General features: G+C 38.6%; 1 protein-coding gene across 1 annotated transcript in view; it reads left to right on the top strand.

Annotated features, from left to right (window-relative positions):
- Positions 1–27,999, top strand: part of LOC124159853 (transcriptional activator cubitus interruptus) — a 92,015-nt gene that overhangs the window by 37,424 nt on the left and 26,592 nt on the right. Inside the window, exon 2 of the mRNA XM_046535758.1 lies at positions 13,808–14,232. Coding sequence (XP_046391714.1) covers positions 13,808–14,232 — 425 coding nt within the window. The remainder of the gene's footprint in view (positions 1–13,807; positions 14,233–27,999) is intronic.

Genomic DNA, 27,999 nt, shown 5'->3' on the forward strand with positions numbered 1-27,999 from the left:
AACTTGTTGAAACGCAACCAGCTGACATGATTCGTGCGATCTTTCCCGACCACAATAAGGGTGAAGTCAATATTTGGAATTTCAGCGTTGGGTAAATTTTATTGGCTCGATTTTTTTCTTCAAAATTGTATTTCTTCATTCCGAATTTGTTAGCTATTATACATCGTATCAGCATCATTGTTTGCGTCGTGATGGCTTAATGCCTATAAATCTTAATTCTTTATCCAGATAAAATCTTGTTAGAAACTTCTTTATGAAAATATATTTCTAGAACTTTAGTGGTTATAGCCCTATAAAAACATGCAAAATGTTTACAATAAGTTTCCGCATAAACATTACTACGATTTAAATCATTGCATAAACTTTTGGCCACGATCATGAAATTTTGACCTAAACGACCATTAAGGGCATGAACTGTAGGCCTTTACTTCCTTCTGTTAAAAACTGTACGGTTTTCCGAAAATATTTTTAAGTAATGCATTACCTATAATAATATTGGGAATACCTGTGGAAGACGCCTAGTGAATGAAATTTCAAGCGTTAAAAACTGATTTAAAAAAGGGATTAAATAAAACCAGAATCAATATTGTCATCCATAATCGAACTATTGTGGTCTGATCGGTGATATCTTCCGACTAAAAACCTAGAGTAAAAACCATCCCCCGTGCCGGTCGTGAAAATAGTACATTGCCTAACATGTTTTTCGCATACTTTTGGCAATGTATGCAGTCAGCGTGTTTCATAGCATTTCTTCGTTTACATAAACTCATATTTCCTTCGTCCATCCAATTTTGTTGAAAGAATAAATAATTTCAGAGCCAGAACCTGACGTCACGTGTTGTGCGATGCTAAGCCGGAATTTACTTTGAAAAAGTTTCTTCTCTTCAGTAAAAATCAGTCGACGGAAAACATTTGAAAAGTAGCAAAAATACTTTTGTGGCAACACAAAAGTCCAAAGTTCTTTGGGGGAATAATCTTTTCCACAATAAGCCGTACTTCATGACATAACTGAGAACGAAGTAGTCCTACCATTGATTCGTAAAAAAATCCCGAAAATCGTGGAAAAAATTCGATCGAGTAACATTCATATTCTTGTTTTCTTTCGGCAATCATGTCATGCAGGTAATGTAAGAATAAAAAAGTAGCATTTTTCATAATTTTAAATAGAATATACCGAATGAGTCGAGTATAATGCAAGTGTGACCCGTACATAGTTGGGTAGTTCCAGACCTGTCATCTTATTTTTCAGATGTATCATTTTCTCACTATAGGAAATAAGATTTTCTTCTAGAAATGTGATTAGAATATCTGGGTTCCTTAATTTAAATTGTATTCTTTTATTCCACATGACTAGGGGCGAGTCCACAGGTAAAGAGTAATTTCTGTGACTCCAGGAATTCAATTGAAATTTATTGCGAGTTGTTTTACAATGTAGAGGTGCGTGATGACTCAATGATTAAAGCCCTTGGATACCAATTGAAAACTCCAGTATTCAAATCCTCGTGAATCTATGACCCCCACACCTCCAATATAAAAATTCTCCGAGTTTCAGGTGGCACAGGGGAAAGAACTAGTCTTTCTAATCCGAGTTTGTGAACTTCTCCCATCTGTGGATTTGTTTCGGGTGATATCCTCCATAAATATCCAAATCATCCGTTGAGTTGAAAAATGAGTGAGTCACGATTACTGTAGAGCATCACCTAATTACTTAAGACTAATGGAATACTGTATTTTTCAGCAAAAAAGATCACTTTATATATCAACTAAAGAATTATGACTGAATTATAAGAAGGAAAAAGATCAAAGAAAATGATATGAATTAAAGGTGAGAAACTGGAGGCACGTTCCGTTCGAAGACCACCTTGAAATCTCCACTGTCACGAAACAGACTATCCCCGGCTTATACAGTATAGCCCAGACCGACCAATATGGCCGGCCTAGAAGGGAGAACTGTCCTAGAAGGACGGTCGGCCGGGTCGGCTTCGGTCGGAACGTACCTCCAGGACGCATTGCACGTCGAATTCTTCATTAAGGTCAGAAACATATCACAAGACATATCATTAATAAATGAATTAAAGAAAAATAAGAAGAATTAAGTCTCCAGGCCTAACATTGTAAGACTGTAAGTTGCGTCCGATCGGCTGGACTGTTAATTAGAGGGAAAAAACTTCAGATTTTTCATTCGTTGTAAATATTCTAGCTTTATTAAGAGAGGCTCACTTGTCCCCTTTTGCCTCTTGTGTGATAATCGATTTTTATCCGAAATGAAGCGCTCTTAAAACTATATTGCGGATGCAGTCTGTATGGCTGATTACCTAAAGCAAAGCAATTAGAATGGTCCATTGCTCTGAAAATTTCTTTTCAATTATTAATATGGCTACTAACTTCCGGTGTCATCACTCCATTATATGCATTATTAAACAAATAGTTACAAGTCGACCTTGTGGTCGTAAAATTCACCAGATCTTTAACTTGCATATATCCTCTCTGTAATCTAAATTTCTAGCAAGATGAGGGTCACAACGATCCGTAACTTACTGGAGAGTATTTTTTTGCATTCTGCGTTAAATTTTCATCCAATTCCCCAAATTATGATGACTATGATCAAATGACGTATTATTAGGGCAATTGGCCTTTATTTATTCTAAAGGTGATCCCAATCACGCGCAATTGGCGTGTGGAAGTTACTCGCGTATGCCCGATCATGTGGATCATAGTCTTTCATAGTCATCATAGAGATTTCTATGCTTAAGTGAAAGACTAGAGGGATTTCTATACTAAAGGCATGGGGTTGGTGCCCCCATGAAGACCATTAACCGGAAGCGAGGATCTTGGAGCACGTTCGAGTCTTTCACTGCCTACGCGTGTCACCCTTCCAGCAGCTCAATCAGAAAACTCAGCTTCGGGTTGGAAAAGCTTCAAAAGGGGGAGGTGTTTTTCCAAGCCACCTTATCCCGCATTCGTGCTAAGATTATGCGTATCCCATATCTTTTGCGTAGGTACTTTTCTTTGACGTTCCGACTGAAAGTATTTAGCCTTAATGGGTTGCGAAAAACTTATATTTATAACATGTGATTTTCAGTTTCCGTTGGAAAACCTGAAATACTCAGGGAATTCAGGTCTCTTGGTAAAATTTAGGGAAAACTCGGGAAATTTGGTATTCAGAAAAAATAGGAAATAAACAAATTGAAATAACATCTTCAACTACGTTACGGAACTCGGGTCGTGCCCATATGAAAATAATAGTGAACCTTACAAAATTTTTTTCCTTCATTTCAAGTATGGAGAGGTTTCATAAAGTCAAGCCTGAAGTTATCAGTTACATACAAAAAGTAGGTTTTTTACGTATGCCGCGTAAACGAAATACATCCAAATGCGTTGAATTCTGCAGACGCACCCAAACGAAAGCAAAAATAAAATGATTGATATTAGAATTTGTGTTCTCATTCTTCCCCGGAAATCCCGCACATGGAATCGCCTCTTCCAATAGCTTTCCATTAAAATGATTTACTGTTAGGATAGTTGCTTGGTTAATATTCTTCACTCATTCACGTAAGTATAGCTAGGAAACTAGTCTTGGGTTCATCGCTTATTCTGATGCTCAAACATTTCAACTAAATTAAATTTGTACAATACAATTATAATTTAGGCGTAATAACATTTGGCAGATACATATTTTGAAAATGTTCGTTGTTGTTATGAAATAATTGAAAAAAATGACATATCAAAGTACAATTATGTGCGATTTAGATACATCTACATAATACCCCGCAAGCCGCCTAGAAGGCGTGTGGCAGGGGGCGTTAGGACACCAGCTGTTTACAGCTAAAAAAATGAAGTGCTCTAACGAAGTTGGGACTAGCGTTTATTAACGTCCTTTATGATCCGGGGGAAAAACGAATTCCCATATCTATCCGTTTGGCAAAACATATCTCTTAATTTATCGCTTCTATCGGATCTGGAAATATAGTTTGGCTCTAATATTATGTTCTCTGTGTCGCTCTTAATGATATCCATTCTCAATTGTTCAATCAATCTAAGCCTAGCGCGCCGCCTCCGAGTCTCCAGCGGCTCCCAGCCTAATTCGCTTAACATCTGGGTATCTTAACATCTTTACGCGCGTAGCGGTTTTTGACGAACCGCGCAGCCTTCCTTTGTAATTTGTTCAGTTCGCGAATTAAGTCTTTCTGCACCGGATCCCATACGTTCGCTGCATATTCAAGGTGCGGTCGGACGAGTGTGAATCAGCATGCGTTGAATCCATGGTGAGCACTTTGAAGGGGCGTTAGAGAGGGAATAGTTACTAATCAGTATTACAGACAGTGAAGGCGAATTACTGTCGGCGTCAAAATAATGTGCCGCTGTATTTTGCAAATTTATGTCTGGATCTCAGTGCATGCCAGTTCGCTGCGGCGTAGTTTTTTATGCCCATGTATAATCTATGATACATAAATATAATGTATTTTTGGATCATAAAAAAATTGCAAATAAATTAAGAAGTGTTTCCATCAGTTTTATTTTTTCTTTCGGGGTAAACTGTAGGACTACATTTTCGTTATTTTACAACAAAATATGCGTTCTAAAAATATGCAAAAGCCATTTTATTAATTTACATTAATGTTTGCAACTTATTGTGTAAGATGAATGTTGTAGACGTTGTAACTTTCCCTAGGTTGAGTTAAAATTTTTATGAAGTTCACAAAAAGTCTAACTGTATGGTGGGAGTAGTCATTAATTGCACTCGCGTGTCTTGATTTTTTAATTTTTCATAAAACAAAAAATTAATCAGAATTGAGAATAAAATTTCCTTTAAATTGAGATATTATATATTATTATGGCGTGCACTGAAGTCCAGCTATAAATTTGCGAAGTACAGCGACACATCATTTTGACGCCGACAGTAGTTCATGTTTAAAAATCCTCCAAATAAAAGAAAGATCATTTACATTGACCTGGACTCGAAAAAACATGCCACGGAATCGGTGGACCTTAGTTTTTTCCACGTCTGAAATGAATTTTCATCTTTAGAAGTTTCGCACACCTCTTGCCGTCACGGGAGACTCCACTCAGGGCCATACTGATAATCCGCGGTTTCTATTATATATATTTCCTAGAGTTTTTACTTTGATTTAATCATGATTTATGGATAAAAATCCAAGGTACACTTGAAAAACATCACTTAGGATCGTGTGGGAGCTGCATTATTTGTTGCCCTGAAATTTTCATGAAATACGCCTTCAAAACTTTGAATTGTGCTTCAATTCAGTACTTCAATTTTTGTGGACGCCGTTATGAGTCTCTGTGATGGACAATTTCTTGATTTAAGACATCATATCATTAGTATTCACTGTGAATGGAAAAAATCGGCATCTCTGTATCGGATTTTGTAGGTCGTTTTAAATCAGTGGCTTAACTAGGAATATGCTTTGGGGGGGATGATGGGATTTAGTGGGGGCTACCCTCAGGAAAAGGGGAATTCGGGAAATATATTGGAAGATAACATGCCTGAAAATGCATTTTACATCATTTTGGCACTTAAAATTTAACTTAAAGCTGATGCAGTTATTATATATCAAATCCAGACTATTTTTAAATAATTTTTTGATTTTTCATAGACTTTGGGGGGATACTTTCCCTCATCTCCTCCCCCATTGGTACGCCACTGGTTTAAATCCTCTACAGCCTTCTCATGATTCCTGCTTGACAAATTACCCCTCTCCTTAACCTTGTCATGGGTAATTAAGAATTATTATCAGGGAGAAATTCCAGAATGCAGTGGGAGATATATTTTATTTTGACATTATTAATTTAATTAATTTAATATTTTTTTGGAATTTTCTTCTGCTTATTTTTAATGCTATTATGGTGTAAATAAGGTTTCAGTATTAAATTAGCCATTTTATTGGCGGTGCGAACGATATTCACTTGTATGTATTCATTCGCTAAGCCTACCTCCGTGAATAAAGAGGAACGTGAACTCGATATTTCAGTCTGTTTGGCATTAGTCTCTCAAGTACCCGAGTTTGTCTTGATGCTTGACATTTTGGCCTCTGGATCGTTCTCAACAATTTAGGAGTTTTCGCGATCAGCCTGGCTATCTATTCTAATAAAAGAAATGAAGATAAGTGCCATCTCGCGGCTTCCTCAGGAATAAAACTGACTGAAGGTGCCGCACCACATTAGCGTCAAAGAAGTGTCTCTCGCTCCGCAGTTCCAATTCAAGAATGCGGCTTTATTTTTTTCATTTCACATGAATTTTCAAATCGCAGTTTTTCTCATTTCTAACATGCACTAAATCAAATTTTCGAACTATAATATTTCGTTCTCATGACATAGACTCTAGTTGTTGTATGTATATACTTTTTAAATTTCTATTTCTCAATTACCTGATTTGTTTGCCATTGATTACTCTCGCGTATGTTTCTTAGTTAAGTAGTTTAGTAACGTTAAGTATTTTTCAGTTTTTTTCACAAGAGATTTTACAATTTTGAGAGAAAGAGTTGGGCATTATAAACAATGCACGTCTATCCATGAGAGTTGCTGGCAATGGTTCTGTATTTAAGAAGTCTTTTATCTTGATCACTTAATTTCAAAGTAAGCTTACACATAAAAACTGTGATGCATGGTAAAATAAAGCACATTAAATTATTATTTGTATCATTATTTTTAGGGCCTGGTAAATATTCATAAAAACCTCGATTTAATCCTCCATCGAACCTTAATTTAAAACGACCTCGCTTCAAAACATGTTTAGGTGGGGTTGTATTATTTGTGATTGGGCGGTTATCCGCTGCACCTGTTCAGCGGTTCGGTTTCCTTAGAACGCGCATTTTTCACATTAATTTTGGAACAATCTGATTTTCTGAATTGGGGTACTGCATAGGCGGTTATAAACCGATGATCCGGAGAATCTGTTCAGAACTGGGGCACCGGAGAAGCAGTTCCGAGTCTCGAGAGTACAACGGCACATGTAATACGTTCTCACCGAGTAAAGCCGAACGTCCTCGGTACGATTCGTGGTGCACGTTGATCGTGTATATTTCTCATGCCAGTTCATGCGAATTGCATCACCTTTTACGCGTAGGATTCGAATTCGGCAGATAAATCCATTTAGCTGCACTGTTTACCCCGAAAACCAATTTAAATTTACCATCAGGCCTCCACATGACAATTTTTCCTCCAAAATGCCTTTTTCCAATTTACAAATGACAATATTTGATCAATTTAAAACTAATATCCACCGTGAACATTGTTATTTTTAGATGAAAAACCCTTACTCATCTATAATTTTTTACTGCTCGGACCGTATTCCCTAGTAAATTGGCAGGATATTTATGAACTAAATGAACATGCATGTCTTTAAGCTATTGGTGGAATGAAAAAATTGGCGAAAAATTATAGGTGGCAAGAATTGCTATGGTTTAAGGGAAAAAATCCGCTAAAGGGAATTTGGTGATGCCGAATCTTATTAGGTTGGGGTCCGACCCTAATATAGCTAATGAAGGGGCCTTTTCCGATTAGCCCAAAGAAAGGAAGGGCCCGTTTCTTAATCTATCTTTATATTAGAGTGAACAGTGTTATGAGAGATATTATGCCAATACTGGTTGTATTACTCTTTTATACTTTAGAGAATGAAACTCTTTGGAGTCAAAGCAATGCAGGCCTTGAAGTTTTTGAGGGATAACTTACAGGAAGCCGTCAGCTTCTCCGAACTCATCGACCTAATAGAGTGAAGAGCCAGCGATTGTAGTGCTTATTACTGTGGTGCCTAGGTGTGTATCTAGCGTAGCAGCTCATTATGGTTTGTCTCCTTATCCTTCCTCTTTCCCTCGGGCCAAAAAATGGATGATTTTCCTATTGTGTTCATTATATTCTTTAAGGCCGTTTTACACGGGGCACGGAATTGCGCAGATTAGAGCTGCATTAATTTCTAAAATGGCGTGGAATTGCGCGAATGCACGAACGAAATTAGAACAGGGGCTATTTTGCCGTCTCGCATCCACGCATTCTCGCACGTGTTCTAGCAATTCACCGCTTTACACGACGCAATTTTGATTGCGCCTTCGCACGTACGTCAGATTGCGCAATTCCGTTTACCGTGTAACACGGCCTTTAGGCGGTAAGAGTGAGTACGCGCTGCAGCATGCCGCCATTTCAAGCCAGAGAAATTCACTTAAGAATTTGTTTAGAAAAAATTCTTACTATCCTACTGTTTCTTCAATTTAGCCAGTGATATAAACGTTATCGACTCTCCTGCTGTAATGATGCTTAACTTGAAAAAAAAGGCTCTTTGTTACGGTTAACGGGGTTTTTAATTTATTCCCATGTTGCACTACTTAATGAAATCTAGGGAAAACTTAAAGTGGTGAATTCATCATAGTGCACATTTCAAGATTTCTATTTTCACATTATTGAGTTATGTATTACTCTAAGTATATCATTGTAACATTTTCGCTAGGAAAAAAAGAGTGAAAAGGCAGCAAATAGGTCTTGGTTCCCCTCCCCCGCTTACCTATTCTTCCTTCTAACAATTTGTAACATCCCCTCTCCGCTTAATTCTCATTCCATTCAAAACTTCTATCTCCTCCGAATCTCATCTGGAAGCTTTCTCTCCTAACCCACAATATCATAAACTTTGTTTCTTCTCTTTCCCGCTTACTTCACCTCCTCCGTTCTACTTCGTGCCCACATCTCGAGCGCCTCCAGTCTTCTCTTAAGGCTGTTGACTAGCCTTTTCTTTCATCTCCTACATAACGATCCTTTCATAAGACCTTTCCTGTTCATGGACGCCTCCGTAGCTAACACTAATATCTCCGTGATGCCCTTACTGCTGTATCCGTTTTCCTCCAAGTCGTTGCCCAAATAATGGTACTGCTCCATCTGCTCAAGTTTTTTACCTCCTACTTTTATCCCGAGCATCACATTCTTAGATCAGTATGATTTGCAAAACAGCATTCACAGTGGCGTAGCCAGGAATTTCGTTCGGGGGGGGGGGTCCAAAACCAGGGGTGAGAATTTTTGAAAAGCATGCTACTAAGTAATGGGTTTAAACTTATTTAAACACTTTTAATAATCGAAAAACTTCATCTTCTTGTGATTTATACTCATTCCGTATCCTTAGAAACGCTTGTATATCGCATCCACCAGAGTCTGCAGCCCACTCGCTGACTGGCTAATCAATGTGATAATCCGCGGACCTCACTGATTAAAACTTCATCGCCCCCACTTTTACTCCTACTTTCAACTCATCCCACGCCTCCTCTACCATCTCCTCAGCGCTCACTTTAAAAACCAATGGCGATAGTGGACAGCCATGTGTCATACCTCTACCAATGCTTGCCCATTTTGATTCTCCGTCGGCTACCCTCACTGGAGCACTCTAGGCTTTATACTGGTTACGAATGAATCGCCTGCCTCTCCAATCTATGACTATATTCCTTTAAAATACTCGGTCCGTGATTATCCTCCTCCGCTTCACTTTCCTCCTCTAAGTTCTGGTTCTCCTACCTCCTCATATTCCTTCCGCATAATGTGAACGTCGTCTTGCTTGAAAGTTTTAAAATCGAAAGAAATCAAAGCCGAGGTAAATGAAATATGACGCAATTCTTCCATAGCATTTAAAACTGATTATGTTATTGGGTTATCGAATTTAGTTATAGTTAAATATCCACAAGTTACGAGCAACACTGGGGATGCCTTCAGGATTTGCGTAAACCAGAAATGATTATTAAAACAAGGGACATAATTTTGAGAAGTATATAAGTCTCCGAGAGAATTTTTTTGACGTCATCTGCATGTAACATACCGTACAGGTTTAAATTTTGCAAGATATTTAGCATATAAAAAATGAAAGGGAAGATGGCTGCCCCTCTGGCTAATTGCGTTGATAAAACGCCACCGTGTGTTGATTCGATGGATAGTTAGGACCTTTCCCGCCCCTATTCCGTCAAATTTTGGGTCCAAACTCAACTATTTTCGAGTCTGTCTACTAATTATGCTGTCAATCTCCAGAGACAAAGGCACAATCGTAATAGAGAGTTTGTGGTGGCGAATTGACTCCAAAGAAGGAAGGAACCTAGAAATCGTCTTATTAGATTCACGGCCAGTTTCTTGTGATGCACGGGGTATAGAATGTATGTTCAAGCTGTATGTACTCCAAGCTATAATTTAATCGCTAACCCGAACTTGAAATAATAGCTGGCCGGAAAACCAGCAATTTACGTAGTATGATTAAGCTTCATCATCGCAAAAACGAATCCATACTTTGGGGTAGGCATGGGCAAAAAATACCGTTAGTACCGAGTAGTATTTTTTTCTACTTCGGTAGTATCGGCCAGTATTTTTTTAGCGGTACTACCGGAGTATCGGTACTAGAAATACTGGTACTTCGACGGCGCTGCCATCTTATGTGTTATCAATCAACTACGTACACAGCTACTTAAAAAATAGGGTAGTTTCCTTCATAAAAAAAACGAAAGGCATCGATTGCGATTCGTTAGCCACCATTAGCGTATTCACAATATACAAACTATTTGGTTTTAGTAATCCCAGTTAAGGCGAATGGCAATGGTCAATTTTAACCGCATTTGAAAAAGGCCAGATTGGCGCCCATGCGATGCCACTCTACGTGACGTCACAGGGACCTAGTTTCTATACGAGTTGATAGGAGTTTTACATCGTCTGAGATTACCAATGCAGGCATGAGGCACAGAGCATTGGGAAACATGTCTTAATAATCACCTATTAAAACTGGCTAAGTTCGGAAAGTTTCTTTCGTTTGATAAGGTATTATTATTCCTTATTTAAGCCAAGCGCTACCTGCTTGCAGGGTACTCTGCTACCTGCTAGCAGCCTGCGTCGTATCAGCGCTCAAGCCTCGCCTCAAGGTCACTTCACAGGGCGGCAGCGGGAACCAGAAATACGTCAAACGGACTTTTCCCATCATTCCTACTTAGCCGTCGTGTTTTCGCGCGCTTGAAAATTTTCACTTTTCATTTAATTGCAAAAAATAGATATCGTCATTTAAAAAACTAAAAGCGTGAAATTCGTACACCAGGAGTAATAATCTTTCGATTTAGGCAATAAAAAAATATTAGGAAACCACCCTATTGAGTGTTGATAATATATCAAGCGAAGTAGGCCATTTCGATAGAGGTATGACCTCTATGTTGTTCATCCGTTTCTTGTTTTTTTTTACATACAACCAATCAAGTGCACCATCAATAGAAGACCAAATTAATTTTGCTTCTTAATTATTAAGATGTGTCCTCCTTCCTTAGTTTCTTTCTTGTTTTCTCATCATTTAATGGTACTTTTACAAAACTGTGAGTTCGAGATAAGTGTTATCATTATTGATGTAGAAGATATTTATTTACTCAAATAAGGCAGGAAAAGTCAAAGTTATCGAACTTCACATTTGTATTTCTTTCTCTGAAATAAATGGAACAGCGACCTACACGCCAAATTTTATTCGATCGCAGTATTTTAGCCATAACTAACACCGATTCTTGTTGTGTAAAATCGTAAAATTAAATGTCTTAACATTAGAGGAGCTTTTTCTAGGTAATCTCAGACTGACAACGTAAGCTCTGTTAATAAGAATACTTTTCATTATAAGTTCTCGGCAGAAGACGTTCTAATGCTGGTCTCGAGTCCGAAAAAAATCCGGTGGCTTTAGGAAAACAATTGTCATCTGATAGAGTTCCCGAGAGAACTTCACACTTCATATACGCTAGGAAAACACCAAAATTTAATGATATGCACCAAAATCATTGCCTTTAAAAACTTCATCGCTATCACCCTTCTCACCATTAGAGAATCTAGCCTCCATGTATTTTCCGATAAATTTTCGTAAAAAAATCCAGTTAATGATTTTTTCAGTGTATTCTTTCTGTATGTTACGCTAATTTGCCGAAAAACCGGATAATTAGGATAAGACAAGCGTTAAATCCTAACTTATTAACATATTTTATCAATTATGAAAGTACAGGTATTTTTTCGCCGGTACTACCATTTACTACCAGGAGAGTAGTATTATTGCTTTTTAATACTCATCACTAAAGTACCTGTACTTTTTCAAGTACCGCCTATGCCTACTTTGGGGCCCTTTCGAAAGCATACTTTTTGATTGTTTTTCAAAAGATGCAGATACGCAGGAATAGATATTTTGAGCCAAAGGAAGATTTAATTGAAAATTTTAAATTAATCATCCCAATGAGAAATTATTGATCCACATTCGTAATTTTATTTATTCCCCCTCGATGTCATTCTATCACTTAATTGAAGAAATGCATACTAATTCGCTGAAAAAGTAATTGAGTTTTTAATTTGTACGAAACATATTTGTTGATGAAAACGTGTTTGATAACAATGTGATACATAAGTATAAGTGCCACTAAGTATAAAGGACCACGAAAAGGCCACTAACGTTACTAGTATCACAATGTTAACGCTGAATAGCAATGTTCATATGTAGGGATGCCGAGTTTTAAAAATTATTGGGGGGCCCATACCGATGGTCTTGCCCCGGGAAATTTTATAAATAATGAGTTTTAAAGTTTTTTAGAAGAGTCATATGATCAACAGTATATAGCTAAAACCCGACTCTCGATAACTGGACGCTCCTGGGAAAATCTACTAGCCTGAAATATTTTTTCCTCACCCCCATAACGATTTTTTAAGGGGGCTCGGACCCCCTCAGTCCCCATATATGGAGTCGGCGCCACAGTTCACATGCTTTCATCGTTTTCTTTTTAATTTTTGAATACCTTAAATTGAGTTAACTTTTTCATGGAACACGAACGATTGAAGATTTTTTAAATGCCATAGTGAAAACTTATATCCTCATTGAATAAAAATTTTGGTATTTTTCTGTAAATATTTGATACAATAAAATTTAATATATTATTACATGCATGAATCGGCTGATATACGCCCAAATAACTCTCAAATGTGGCAAAAAAATATAAGAGTAGAAAAAATTACCCGTTTAAAAGAAACGGATGTGTGAAAAATCAAATCTTAACGAAAGGATAAATACAGAATATTGGTATATAATTCGTTTTATATGAATAACATACGATGAAAATCGAGAGAAAGCCACCATAATCGTAGACGGGTTTCCATAAAGTGCTAACGAAGTTTTTCTCTCCGCTGCAATCCTTTCAATACATAAGGGAACTGTGCCTGGCTTAATGTGGCGGAATACTAAACATAGTATTAAATTAAAAGCTATATAGCAGTTATCCCCGATCCTTTAATTTTACTTCATGACCGGTTTTAGTCAGTGCATTTTGTAATATCTTCTTCTTCTGAAGATAATACAAAATGCATTGAAACCGGTCTTGATGTAAAATTACAGTTTTAAAGGAAAATTCCCTTTCAGGATATTAAAATTTCGAGTCTTATTATGATGATACTTAAATAATGTGCTTTTATAATCTGTTGAAACAATAATTCGCGGAACCAATTTGAAAACTAAAATATTCAGCATAGTATAAGTAGGTATGGTTTGACTTTTTTCCCTAGCATTTCCTTCCAACTAGTTCCCTACCCGTTTATGGTAATCTAACCTTCTCTCCAAACTAGTCAGCCTATTTTATGCTGGCTTTCATTGCGACGTTTCGTAACTGTGATCTGATGGATGCGAAACTCTTTCGCTACGGCTAAAGGCTGTTGGAGTGTTACCGTACTTACATGAAGTTGCTGAGTGTGAGATGTGTGGAATCTCGCCTTGGGAGTATTTGACCCTCATGAAACGCTGAGACGGCTCGACTAATCCCCAACCTATTTTCTCTCTCCCACCCAGGTTGGATCTTCCTCCATTCCCGAGTGCACCGCTTCCCCGACCCCGGGGGGCCTCCAACCCCGACGCTGGCCGGGGTCCGGTGGGGGTCGAGGACTCGGAGAGACCGGACGCCCATCTCCGCCCCCCTGCGCCCCAGCCACCTCCACCCACGCTCTCGGATCTCATCTTAGGACACCGGGCGCCACCCGCGCCACACCACGCCATCCACCACCACCACCATCCGGCCGCAGCGCCGCCTCCGCCCTTCCGCCTCCACCACGCGACCTACATGGACCTCTACGGCTCCCTCCACGCTGCGTCGGCTGCCGCGGCCGCCGCCGCCGCCGCTGCGTCCCTTCGATCGGCGCTCGACGGCCAACATCCACACGTCTCTCACCCACACTCTATGGACACCAACGGCACCACTCCTAGAGGTGACTATACGTGTAAGTATGGCTCCCAAGGTTGACCTGCAACATAGTTATGAAATATTCGAATGATTTTTAGTACCACCCTTCTATTCGTTCCAGTTTTCTTTACTCTACCAGGGACCAGTGCAGCAGATTCGATTTGGCGAATTTGCGTATGGCACCCTTTGTGGGGCTTTAGATTTCTTTGTACCCGCAAAACTTACTGATACAAATTGTAGTTTCGTCGTGAATTTCAAGTGCTGAATGGCAAGTGCATCGAGTGTTTCCAATGATAGAATATTTTATATTTTGGAATTATGGATGAAAAAAGGACACAAAAGTATTTCAAATTTATTTCCCATTTACTCTGGATTTAAATGTTCCCATACTTATCATAGGATAGAATTAGCATCGCTGGTACTGATTTTTTCAGTGCCATGAGGGTAAAATAAAATTAATTTGAAAATTTCTTCGATATAAAGGAACTTTTTCAACGATTCCTGCCTTTTTATCCATATTTGGATGATCCAAGATTTCATATGATCTATTCCCTTCCACCATCTTGCTTTGGAATCCAAAGGTTTGTGGTTGGCCACTGACTAGTGCTTCTGAAAATCGTCTCATGGTAGGTAGTGTCCACTCAAGCAACCTTTTCTTCAATTTCTATCGCGCAACTCTTCGAATTAACACATTTAAAAGTGAATGACTTAAAAATGTATTTGCTAGAGACCGGCATATACAGGAATGAGTGCTGATTCAACATAACGTATTTGTTTGGTATTGCTTGGATTCTTGGAGAATATAAACCTGATAAAAATTTTTATTCGATTGAAAAGTCAACCAAAAGATGAAACGTCATTATTCCAGCTTTTAGGTACGTTGTAGAGAAATACTGATGTATTTTGTCACATCCTAAGGTAACATAAAAAGAGGTTAATGTAGGGGATCGGGTTTTTGTGGTGGCTACAGTGTTGGCTTCCTACCCTGTGGGCTATGGTTCAAATCCCGGCGGTGGCATAGAATTTTCAGATATTGCCCGATCCTTGCTTGAATGTTGTGTGGAGGACATTTCAAGCGGAACACTCCGTCCGTTGGATGGGACGTTAAGCCGTGGTCCCGATAGCGCTTTCCGTTAAGAGTAGGCTAATGCCGACGCCGGGTTTCTCTCCACCCTTCCTTACCTACCCTTACCTCATGGCGCAAATTACCTAAGCTGTCGATCGCCTCCTCCAAATACCATGCCATACCTTTATGTGGGAGTCGGGAATTCCTATTAGAGCACCACTTCGTGTGTACTAACGTTTCCAAAAGTCTGTGTGCATATATGCTCCAATCACCAGTTGAATGACTGGGACGTTTTTTTGAAAAGTATTCTGCAGGGTTGGTAAAAAATTCACCATAATTTTGGACGTCGTGGAAGTGCCATCCATGCGTTGCCTACAGCCGATGGGATGAAATGAGATGGCACGGGGGCAATTGTTTTGTGGTTCGGTTCACTACCTGTCGAAGGGGGGCGCCTTGGTGTTTTGTAACGCCTCTCAGCGCCTATGTGATAGCTAGATTAGTGTATTTTTAGGTGTTCTCCAATAGGGAACTTGCATACATTTCAGAAACAGTTGTGAGCTCCAAAATCATGTAGAAATACATGTTTGCGTCTCACAGTGAAAAGGTTTTATTACTTTTTGATGTCGTTAGCGATATTTTATTCATTAAAGTTCAAGAGAATTTTCAAAAACGAGTGGGACTCGAAAACGCCCGATGATTGGCTAGCGGCAAATTGACGTCATAGTTCAGTACGAGGAAGCGAAGGAAGCAGCATAGGCATTTGGACGCAAGCGACGGCTTGGTCGTGAGGCATTTCTTAGTTCCAGTACAGTGAGTCCTCGTTTAACGTTCCTGAAAAATGTGACGATAAACGAAATGACGTTAATCGAAACATATATCCCATAAGAAACAATGTTAAAAGTGAATATCGGCTTCTATACGCGAAAAAAATTTAGCGTATCATATCTGGGGCATTTTTTACGATGGGAATTCGATATGGTGGTCGCCCGGGCAACATCGTCGCAATTAAAGGATCCAACCGATGTGCATCTGAAATGTTTTATAGTTCATAACAAAGTGAGACTTGCGTATAACATTGGCGAAAGCGTATACGGTGAACTTATTTCCACCTCGAAGCTGTCGATGATACTTTCAACTTAAAAATACCTTGCCTGGAGGGCGACAGGAAGCTCTGAGGAAGCCAGACTATTAATGTTTCAATTTAGTAGCGATAATATAGACGAACTTCCAACACAATCTACCATCTTGTAACTCAAAACCCCGAAACCACTTCCTATTCTGCAGAAAGAATCGGTCAATCGCATTTCGATTAATATAATAAATACAACGTCTTCAGGTGTTAATAAGTTACTTTTGTAATTAGAAGGCCTTCCTAAAGTAACATTAAAATTTTAATATTTTCCAATCAGAGTCTTTAATACATTTTGGGAGCTTTTCTCACGATATATCTGAAACCTACTCTAAAGGCGAGCTCATCGTCATTGCGATCGGTTGTCACTTAAAAATTCCGTATCGGAAATCCTAGAGGGATGACCTTCGACGATGACCATGATCACCTGCACTCTCACTATCACTGGAACCCGCGGTGAAAATATCATCCCAATCCAATTTCTATTTGGTTTTAACTGGGAAAGAGCAACATAGAACTGCACATTCTTTGGACAACTTTGGGTTTGACTTTCCCTCAAACATCCCATTTCCCCTGTGGTGCACATCAGTCCTATCTTTATACGATAGCCTAACAACCTTTAAATGGATCCTTGGTTTATCCTGACAACCAACTAAATGGAAATTGCTGATCCACACGTCTTCCTCTATCTCCACAGTTTCCAAATCAAGGGCCGCGGAACATTCCTCATTGTGACTCAACTTTTTCTGAAAAGCAAGCCGGCGTAGAATAAAATCAAAGAATGCTGCGATTCATTTTTTGTGACCACCTCTGGATTCCATTCTTTTTCCATCTACAACTTCCTTTATCTTTGGGACAAGACGATGTTTAAATATTTTCATTAATTTATAACAAAATATAAGTTCTAAAAATACCCAAAAGCCATTTTATTAATCCGCACTGACGAGTGTAAATTAATGTGTAAGATGAATGCTGTAGACGTAGTAGTTTTCCTTAGGTTGAGTTGCAAAGTTCATGAAGTTGACAAAACGGCTAATTTTTCGGTGCGCGGAGTCATTTATATTGCACTGGCCGTATCTATATGTTTTTCAATTTTTTTGTAATAAAAAAATCAGAATTTAGGATAAAATTTCCTTTAAAATGACATATAGTTCATTATTATAGCATGCAGTGAAGCCAGGGTATAAATTTGCAAAGTACAGCGGCACATCATTTTGACGCCGACAGTAGAAGAAAACGCTGTCTTCTTGGCTGGCACTCGAATGCATGAGGATCAACGTTGCTCTGTGTTTTCATATTTCCTCTCTTGATTTTAAACATCATGGAATTTTCTATGTCCTTCCGTAACTGAAATTGAACAAGTGCCATAAATAATTTGAGTCCATCATAACCATCGAGAAACACCTATCTCGATTTTTGTTGTGAAGTTGAGTTTTTATTCTACGGCGGCTGAATTATCGAAAAATCTCAGTTTCAAGTTATTCAGTCAATGAAATATGGATATATTATTAATATTAAAGTTATCTTCGCTCACATAGCACACGGGTTTATCATTCCGTTTATTATACTCTTATTTTTCCGTAACGCTCATCCCGACAGACGGCATGCATCGAGGCTTTTCTTCTAATTTCCTCCGTGGGAATGCAGACGAAAATTTTTTCTGGGGTGTTATTGCACAGAGGAACAATGCACCACTTGTAATTTTTCCTTATTTCAGCCATGTTCTCCTTTAAACGCAACGTGGCTCTTCCAAACTTGCAGTTACTGAGCTTGGATCTTGGACTCGTACTGAACTATGACGTCACGGCCAAAGATTAGTGGGGGCGGTATTTTTTAGCCCGCGAAACTCGGGAGACTTTTGGGAGTCATTTTCTAGGGTAAAAACTGAATTTTAAGCGGAAAAAAGTATATTGCGGTACTAAGTGTTTACTGTAGTATATCAGCATACTGTTTATAAAAAGTATGCAATTTCCCTATTACCGTGAGCCATTTTTTTCCAGCTGTTGTAATAAAAACTTGCTCCGGAGAGCCACTTTAATGATTACCACCTTTACTAATTTTCCCGAATTTTCCGGATATTACGGGGGATGGTGGTTGCGCGCCTTTAATTTTTATGATAATCATGAGCCAATGAATGAATTCGGCATCCATAGTGTGCAGTATAGTTGCGATGGTGAAACAACTAACAGTAAATAGTATTTTAATTCAAATAATAATTCATAATTATTCAAACAATGATTTCTTATGTTGCGAAATGTGATCGTTAGTTATAATACATGTGGAATAAAAACGGATATTTGGGACTGACTTGATATTTTGGCATGAATATCAAAGGCTGCAATGACGCGGGAGATTAAATAAATGTTGCAAAATTTTGAAGAATTGGTCCTCAAATAGTGATGCGATACTTAATCCGATGGGATTAAGTATCGCATCCCTATAGGACCCCATGGAAGAAGCGTCCTGTTGTCTTATGGAGAACAGAAATGAATTACTCCCCCTCGTAAAATTGGTTTGAGGTTTGAGTTGTTGAGTTCAGGCGTAATTTTCCGTTTCGGAAAAAAAAGGCTTTTAGCTTATCCTGACAGTATTTTTCTGTACTTTCTTAAGAGAAGCGTCCTGGCGGTTCATGCTATAGGTTTTCAGTTTAATTCCACATTTAAAGGAAAATTTTCCAAATCATTTTCATTTGTTTATTTAATATTTCCAATGGATAAACATTTCGTTCTGGAATCAGAATTGAAGAAGGACGAAGGATTTCACTTGAATTTTTTTACTATGGGTGTATCTATTATAAGTATTTTATGCTTCTCATGGAGTTTTAGCATAAAAATTTCGAACGAAATTCTCTCAGTGACGTTTGAGGTAAAGTAGCAGTTTTAAAGCCACTTCATTTGGTTCCCTTTCGTCAATTTTTCGAATAAAACATACTGTGGTCATTGGAACTTGTTAACGAAGTACTGGGAGTCAGCAGAGTCAGGGGGCTCGGGCCCCCTCAAAAATTCGTTATGGGTGTGAGAAAAAAATTTGTCAGGCTTGTCAACTTTCCCCCAAGTGTGCAGATATAGAGATTAGAGTTATCATGGTTTTAATGTTGATCATATTACTACTCTAAAATGCTTAAAAAACTTAAAGCTCACTACTTATAAAATTTCCCGGGGCAAGATCCCCGGTTTGGGCCCCCCAATATTTTTTGTAAGTCAGCATCCCTGCTCGACTCGACACTCGTAATGCTACTCGAAGTACTCGAGTCGAGAGGTGCAACTAATACCGGGGTGTGTGGGGGTATGGAATAGCCACCAGGATAAGCGGTAGGTGCGAAATTAATAAATTGCGGAATTTTAAGATAAACGGTTCAAACTGGCGAGTTTTACGGATTTCCGAGGGATATTTTATTAATCCTTACACTATTATATTAGTAATATTAATCCAATTAAGTAAAATGGATTGAACTTAAAAATTTCTCTGAGCTCTGGGGGGTGGGGCAGTGGCGCAGCGAGGGGGGTTTATGGGGATAAAACTCCCCCCAGAGCTCAGAGAAATTTTTAAGTTTAATCCGTTTTACTTTTTTGGATCAGTATTACTTATAAAATAGTGTTAGGATTAATCAAATATCCCTCAGGAAGCCGTAAAACTCGCCATTTTGAACCATTATTCTTAAAAATTTTCTGGAGGAGGGCCCCAGCAACTCCTGCTTACCCTGGTTGGTATGCATATCCCCCACACCCGTAAGTATTAGTTGCGCCTGAAAACCCCCCTAGACTTAATTCCTGGCTGCGCCCCAGGGGGGGGGTGTAACCCCCGAAATCCCCCCCTCTCTCGCTGCGCCACTGGAGTTGAATACCAACCTCTCGGCTTGACTCGAATTTTCAAGTACTCGCACATCCCTAGCAGCCTCTTAATTTCCGCTATAGATAAAAATATTATCAAATGTCTGATTGAATATTTAAAAATAATCATCATACTGGACATATTTCGTGGTGAAATATGCATTAACAGGTTTCCAGAAATATTCACCCAATCATTCTAAATTTATATATTACCCCGCAAACCGCCTCAATTGGCGTATGGCGGGGGTGCTATGACACCAATCATTCTCAAATAAAAAGGAAATGTTCCAACAAAGCTCCACTTTGCCTTTATTAAAGTCTTTATTATATGGGGAAAAAACAATCCCCATACCGATCCGTTCAGTAAAATATCTCTCTTAACTAATCGTTTCTGACAGACCTGTAAATATATTGGGGTTCTAATAATGTTCTCCGTGTCGAAGTAAATATATTCTCAATTTCTCAAAATGCCTAGCGTCCAGCCTTCGAGTCGGATCCCAGCCTAATTCGCTCTGTGTAATGGTTCATGCTCGCCCGTTGCAGTTTGTAATGAATCGCTTAGCTTTCCTTCGTATTTTATTAAGTTCACTGATTAAAACATTCTACACTGGATCGCAAATGCTCGCTGCATATCCAAGGTGTGGCCGGACCATTGCGAAATAGCACCTCTCATTTACTTTATCATTTCCGACAACACTCTTGATGAATCCTAGTTCTTTTGGGCTTTGCAACAGATATTTATTATATGCATTCTCCACGATAGGTTCTAAGTTATTTTAACTCCCACATACTTCACTTCATATGTCGCCTTTATGCTGACACCATCCACGACCTATAAATGGGGATGGATGGACGACCTACGCAAGAATTCTATCAAGTTGTAGTCCCCACTGTTGGCTCTACACATGAAGTTGGTTTAAATCTGATGACAGAATTTCAAAGATAGAGTGATCACTAATATGGCGATGGATGACAACGTCATTGAAGAAGGAAGTAGATTGTCCATGGTAATCACGGGCTTGCACGTTTTAGTTACGTGAATGCTGACGGAGTGATGGGCAAGTTGTCTACTCTGTAAGGATAGTTAAACTATCGCTCACTCATGGTGCAAGCGGCACTTCACGATTCCGTATATAATGGTGATGGAAGAATGGTACTTTCCGAAGTTTGCATTTGTTTAATTTTTGCGTTAGATAACAGGAAGCTGTTAGTGATTTTGTTAATTTCTCGTGCTATGAGCATATTTTTTCATATTTTAGTTTCTGTAATATATTGAAACTTTTACTTGTTTTAGCGGCTTCGAATGTTCATAATTACCATTCCATGTTTCATTTTTAATGGCAGTCTTGGAGGAGAAACATAATAATTTAATTTCTTTAAAATTAAAATAAACATTTGATAACATTTTGAATCTATTTTATTAAAATATTCTGCCAATTAAGGAAGGCTTCCATGGGGTGTTTAAGAATTATTCCGATAGTCTTACCTCTCTTCATGGGCTTACCTCTTAAATTTAAAATAAGGCCTAATTTAAATTTAAAATAATAAGAATATGCATTAACTTTACCCAGTCCACTCTATAAAATGCTTTTTTTCAAATTCCACGAAGCTGGAATACACGTCCTGGTCATATGCTAGGTTCTTCTCCAATAAGGACCTCATTACCACTATTGAATCTCGATTTGACTTTCCTTTTCTGAAAAAATACTGATGTCCCAAATACTCGTTTGCCCTCGCCTTCATTCATCCGTTTAATTAAAATCCTTATTACCACTTAAGCTGCGTTCGATATTAGACTAATAGTCCTATAATCACCGCATTCTACGGCTTTCTTCTTTTTTTACGTGCCCCCCCCCCCCCCTCCCCTAAATCCACCTATGGAGGATATCGTGAAAACAGTTCTAATTCCGCAACCAACTCTTCCATGTGTAGGGAGAGCAGGGTAATAGCATACACTTAAGCATTTTTATTTCAATCGAAAACTTCAACGAAAGATCCAATCAGTGCTGTAGTTGGGCCGATACGGCTTACCCCCTAAAATCCAAACTCTATATAAGCATACCGGTTAAAATACCTTTGCGACCGGATGTATAATACATGTTGAGCTCTTGAAATTTTTGGTGAGTACCGCCTAATTTTTTTTCCAACTACAGCACTGGATCCAATCATGATTATTTTGAAGGAAATTCGATTTCCCACCAATAGGAGGGAACACTCAAAATTAGAAATTGGATTTCGTTATTTTAAACCAAAAAGATATGAATGAAAAACACATACGCCAAATTTCAGAGCTCAAATTCAATTTTTAACCGAGATAAGTAGCTTTAAAAGTTCGCTAGGAGCTTTGGCCACGCCCACGACGCGAAACGTATTTCTATTGGCTGACGCCGTGTGACGTGTGAACCTCATGAATGCCGCGGGAGTAACGCTTGAAGAAGCCGTAAACACATTGGGTTCGTGGAAATAGTGGCCAAAATTTTATCATCATGGTGAAAAAAAACGTTAATTTTGTTCTGGCTGGATATCGAAATGTACTGACATTATCAACCGAGGCTCGATGAACAATTTTTTGTCTTAAAACGAATCATTTCATTGAAATGAAACTTCTTAAGATGAAATGTTTACAGTTTTGATAGATACAGTAATCATGGCAATTGTAGTGGATGCTTTAATTTGTGGACATACTATCGTAAAATCCTTAACTTATGAATGGTTTTTAGTTTCCGGATGTAAATTATGAAATAAATTAAAAAATGTGCTATAGTTATAGCTGTTTTCATGCTCTCTGAAGTGAGGAAGTTCGGGGTTCTCTCCGTTTCTTTTAGGATTAGCATTCAAATTTCGTTGGAACAGCATTTTTAAAGCAGAGGCCTCGCTTTGGTCAACTGAGCTCCTGATAATTCTTCAAGTCAGTTTCGTACTTTAAAAAATGGTAAGCAGTTGTCATCAAAATGATAGAGGAACGCAGAGATGGGGATTTTTACGTGAAAATATGCGTTAGTTTCCTTATATTTACATCCGAGTTACACGTACAGTCACTTTTAAAAGTTTTAGAACAAATTTTGTGGCACCACTTATGCTTTTCTAAAGAAAAGTTAGTATCCTATACTACTTTCGTAGTTTTCTGCTGTGCTCCACTAACATTCCGCTTGTGAGTGAATATATATATGCACTCAAAGGGATCAGGGGCGGATCCAGGATTTCTTTCTGGGAGGGGCACAAGTAAGGCCGTATTCATGATTTTGTTCAGGGGGGGGCACAAGGATACCTCGTTATACAAAACGAACGAAATGATAATGGGACCGTATTAAAAATCTAGCATATTTTTAAGGGTCTGGGGGGGGGCCGTGCCCCCCTGGATCCGCCTATGAAAGGGATGATTTTATACTGAAAATTTATCATTCCGCTTCTATTGATACAGAATGTAATGATCATTTCCTATGCATTTACTGCATACTTGAACCGGTTTTCACCCTTACTTTTTATACCTAATACTTGTTTTTTTTATGTTACCGAGGCGGCCAAGTGGCCATCGATTTGAACTGTGCTAGTAAAGGTTGAGGGATCGGGACTGTCTTTCATATTTTTTCCGATTTTTCTCTCGTTTTCTTTCTTATTTACTGTTTTATTTTGCATTCGTAATTTCGCTGTCATTGCTAATTCGTTTTCATTGAATCTAATGAAAATTTTTTAAATTAAGAAAAAAAATGGTGGATACGACCATGACGTCGGCATTAACGTACAGTTTGAAGTCTATCGAGGAGTCACACATTACATTGTATAATTTGACACTTAGATATTCTTTTTCGATTGATGATAGTGCAAACTATTTGCTATATAGTATTCATTCAGTACGCATTCGCCTTTGGTTTCTCTGTTTTGCTGTAAGATTATAGAAGTTAAAAAAGAAAGAAAAGTTATTATTTACTATTTGTGCTTCTATTTATAAACCTGGCGGCACCGTGACTCAAATGTGCTTATTTCTGCTTGTTCTGAGTAATACGATATCGTAGTATTTCCTGGAGTACACATTTGTGATTATGATGTATTAATTTGTACTATTTGACACATCACCAGGTGAGTGTCAAAGAACCTTTCCGTGACAGTAGTTGGCTTTTAATGCGCAAGATAGAAACAAAGAGTGAAAACCGGGGTAAATAGGTATATGTAGTAAATGCACACGAAATAATCATTAAATTCAACATAAATTGAAACATAATGATATATTTGCAATTAAAAGGTAAAATTTCCCGTTGAGCGCGTATCTATTTAAGCACATACGAACTTTTGCGATGTGTGGCCAAAGACAACAAATGGAGTAGTGGAAACTAAATCCTTTGATAAGCAGAAGAGACTTACATTAAAATGGCTCTCACAAATTCGATAACAGCCCATCTCTGAAGGAATACGCTGTCGTATCACCGCCTACCTCGATCTGGGTCGTTTGGTACAACAAAAAAATACTTTTCTTGTGTTTTACGAGAGGTATATTCACATTAGGCACACAATAGTACACGCAAGGTTTCCCCCCACTCATTTTAAATTCTCCGTTTCATCTACCATTTATTATACTGGAAATAACGCCTACGATAATGCACTCCTTATGCAAGCAATGCAGACATCATGAAGTTCATACGTCATCAACATGGCGTCGTCCGAGAAATACGTTTTTGGCGCGGGATTCAAGCTGAAACTTCAAGCTCTTCTAGGGGCGAAATTATTCAGCGCTCAGTGGTAAAATTTGGTGAGAGGCTTTCTTACACCCATTACTTTATAAATCAAGCATAATATTTGGTAGTGTAATCCCTTTGCTTCATATTAGAAAAATTTAACTTACTTTGATTGTTACACCTATTTTACAAACCCTGACACTGCACGGTATTGTCCCAGGTGCCGGGGCAATACCGCATAGAGAGGTATTTCCCCTAACTGGTGATGATGAACATTATTGCAAAGACTTTGGGGGGAAAACAAAGATGGAGAATGTAATCCATCCAGATCCATGGAGAGTTTTAGTCCATCATCGAAATAAGTAAAGCATAGCTTATTAGCTGACATTAAGATTAACATAATACCAACCCTCCATCTTAGTAGCAATAAAAGTAAGCTAACATAAAACTAAAATAAATCTTTTTCTAGTTACGATTGAATGTTTCATTTTATTATCAAAATATGAAAATTAAAAATTAGTACAAAAAAACTGTCAACACGATGGATAAAGGTTGTTCAGATTATTGAGGTGTTCCGACTATTGTGTGTTCAGGCTATTGAGGATCGCCTGTACTTGGGAGGGCTGGCAACTCACGCACATAGGCGGATCCAGGGGGGGGCACGGGGGCACGTGCCCCCCCCCCAGACCCTTAAAAATATGGTAGATTTTTAATACGGTCCCATTATCATTTCGTTCGTTTTGTATAACAAGGTATCCTTGTGCCCAGCCCTGAACAAAATCCTGGATACGGCCTTGCTTGTGCCCCTCCCAGAAAGAAATCCTGGATCCGCCCCTGCTCACGCATTCAAAGGTCCTTCATAATTCACATAAGCATTTTAATGTCCAAGTTGCTCAGAAAGGTTCTAATACAATATGGGACATTATCGTTCAACACGGGGCAATACCGTACACCTTGCGTGGTATTGCCCCATGCAGTGGCGCCGACTCCATGGGGCCTGAGGGGGCCCGAGCCCCCTCAAAGATTCGTTTGGGGGGGCGGAGCCCCCTCAATAATTCAAGAAAATAATTATAATTAAGTAACATAATGCTTTGTGAAATCACAAAAATATATTGGTGATTTTTATTTCCCATGCTTGACAATAGCTACCTTTTAAAATAAATTCAACAACGTGTGCTGAAACAGATAATTATAAGGTTAAGCAGGTTAACCCATTATAACCCAATGTTGCTTCAAAGCAACGTCAAAAATGTATAAATTTTCAGCTCTATTTAGGAAATATCTAAACTACGTATTATTTTGGGGTTTAAATTTTGATGACGGAATATTTATCTGCCTCGACAATTATGATCGAGTGCAAAATTTTCATCTATTCAGAATAAAAAATCTTGAAATTTGATTTCTACCTTAAGCAGCTCTGGGTTATAAAGGGTTAACTGAATCAAGTGGTGTGAATCATGGTAGTGTTTCGGTGCTGCGACACACTTTGAATTTAACCTCTTCCCGGGGCAAGACCTCCGATATGGGCCCCCCCAATATAATTTATAAGTCGGCGCCCCTGGCCCAATGCAAGGTGCGGAATTTCCCAAAATGGCATGATGCAGCATTTTCAACCCCAACCTAAAATAAGAATGATATAGTACTTGTTTGCTATTAAAAAATAGCCCTCCTCATGGCAATCCTCAAATCTTGCCGTGGGAATTTTAGGATAGAGTGCCCAACAAGGCTTCTCACAAAATTTTGGTTAAGCTTGTTTTAAGAAAATAAAATCATAACTCATGGACTACAAAAAAATAATTTTAATCGCTTGTCTGCTTCAGTTGGAAACTTCATATGGAATAAGGGTCAAATACTGACACTGTTATGACTTCCACAATTTATTTACGAACCGCTGGTAGCGGCTCTCATGTCATCATTAGGTCCAGTCGGACCAGATAGGCTACTTTGATTAATTGTGGCTGTAAAAAATTTATTTATTTGCCGATCAGCTTATACCAAGAAAACGAAATCCTCATCATCACAGAGTGACGATCCTGAAATTTATTTGATGAAGGTCTCCACTTCGTTCTATTATTATTACCTGACATTTTCATGTTTACGTCTCCTCCTTTATGTGCTTTATCTCTTTTCCTTTAAATCGCTTTCGAGGCCTTTCTCCTCCCGACCTCTTAATGATGATCACGTTATCGTTCTTTTAAAGCACCCAATAGTGAATGTGTTTTTCGAAGTACTTCCATTTTTTAATTCTATGCTGTGCCACTATTGTTCATCCTTCATTGCCGTATAGAAGTTGGTGTTTACATGTGTGGACCCAAAATTCTCTCTTCCACAGGGCTATTTTACTCTTTCTTTCTTGTGTCTTGATGGCTTTCTCGATAAAATTATTGACAAGTACGGGGAAACGAGCGCAGCCTAATGTTACCCTCACTCCTATCCTTGCCTTTCACAGCTGAGCCTAAATGTAATCACAGCTGTTTAGTCCTTGCGTAAATAGTAGATTATTCTTTTTTCTCATAGGACTTAAGAATTATCCACTATTCTCCATCAATTTCTTTCAATACTTCAAGCATGGGATTCTAACCCATTTTTTCAAAAGAAGTGGGGTTGCTACGGGACAGGGGTGGAGTATGGTGGTTGTTTAGAGTGCCGGCGGTCCATTACCTTCCGCAACGCCTTGGTTATTTGCTTTTATTTATTCATTAGAGAACCAAGTTAAAAATTACCATCTTTTCAATTTTTCCAGACATTAAGAGGGACGGTCGCTACCCTCCCCCCTTCCTTAATCTGCCACTGCATAGTCAGAGTGTGTACTGCCCAGAAGTTGAGTTGAGCACCCCTGCCCCAACAGTTACGCCTACAGATGCATGCTAAATAGCAGACCCCTCTAATTTTTTGAGTTCGTAGTTAAGAACTCACAAGTCATCGCCAGGGCCACCCAGTGGTAGAAAGGCACTTATCCTTTAGCCCTCTTGTTGAGAGAGGCATGGAGGAAATTCAAAAATATTCCCTGCATTTTTGAATGCCCTGGAAAGATATAGTAATTTCTCTATTCCTCTCTGTGTGGCCCTGCTTATAGACCAAAGGTGGGCTTTACATGCAAATGCATAGT

Source organism: Ischnura elegans, chromosome 1, assembly GCF_921293095.1.
Source record: "Ischnura elegans chromosome 1, ioIscEleg1.1, whole genome shotgun sequence".
Taxonomy (NCBI): domain Eukaryota; kingdom Metazoa; phylum Arthropoda; class Insecta; order Odonata; family Coenagrionidae; genus Ischnura; species Ischnura elegans.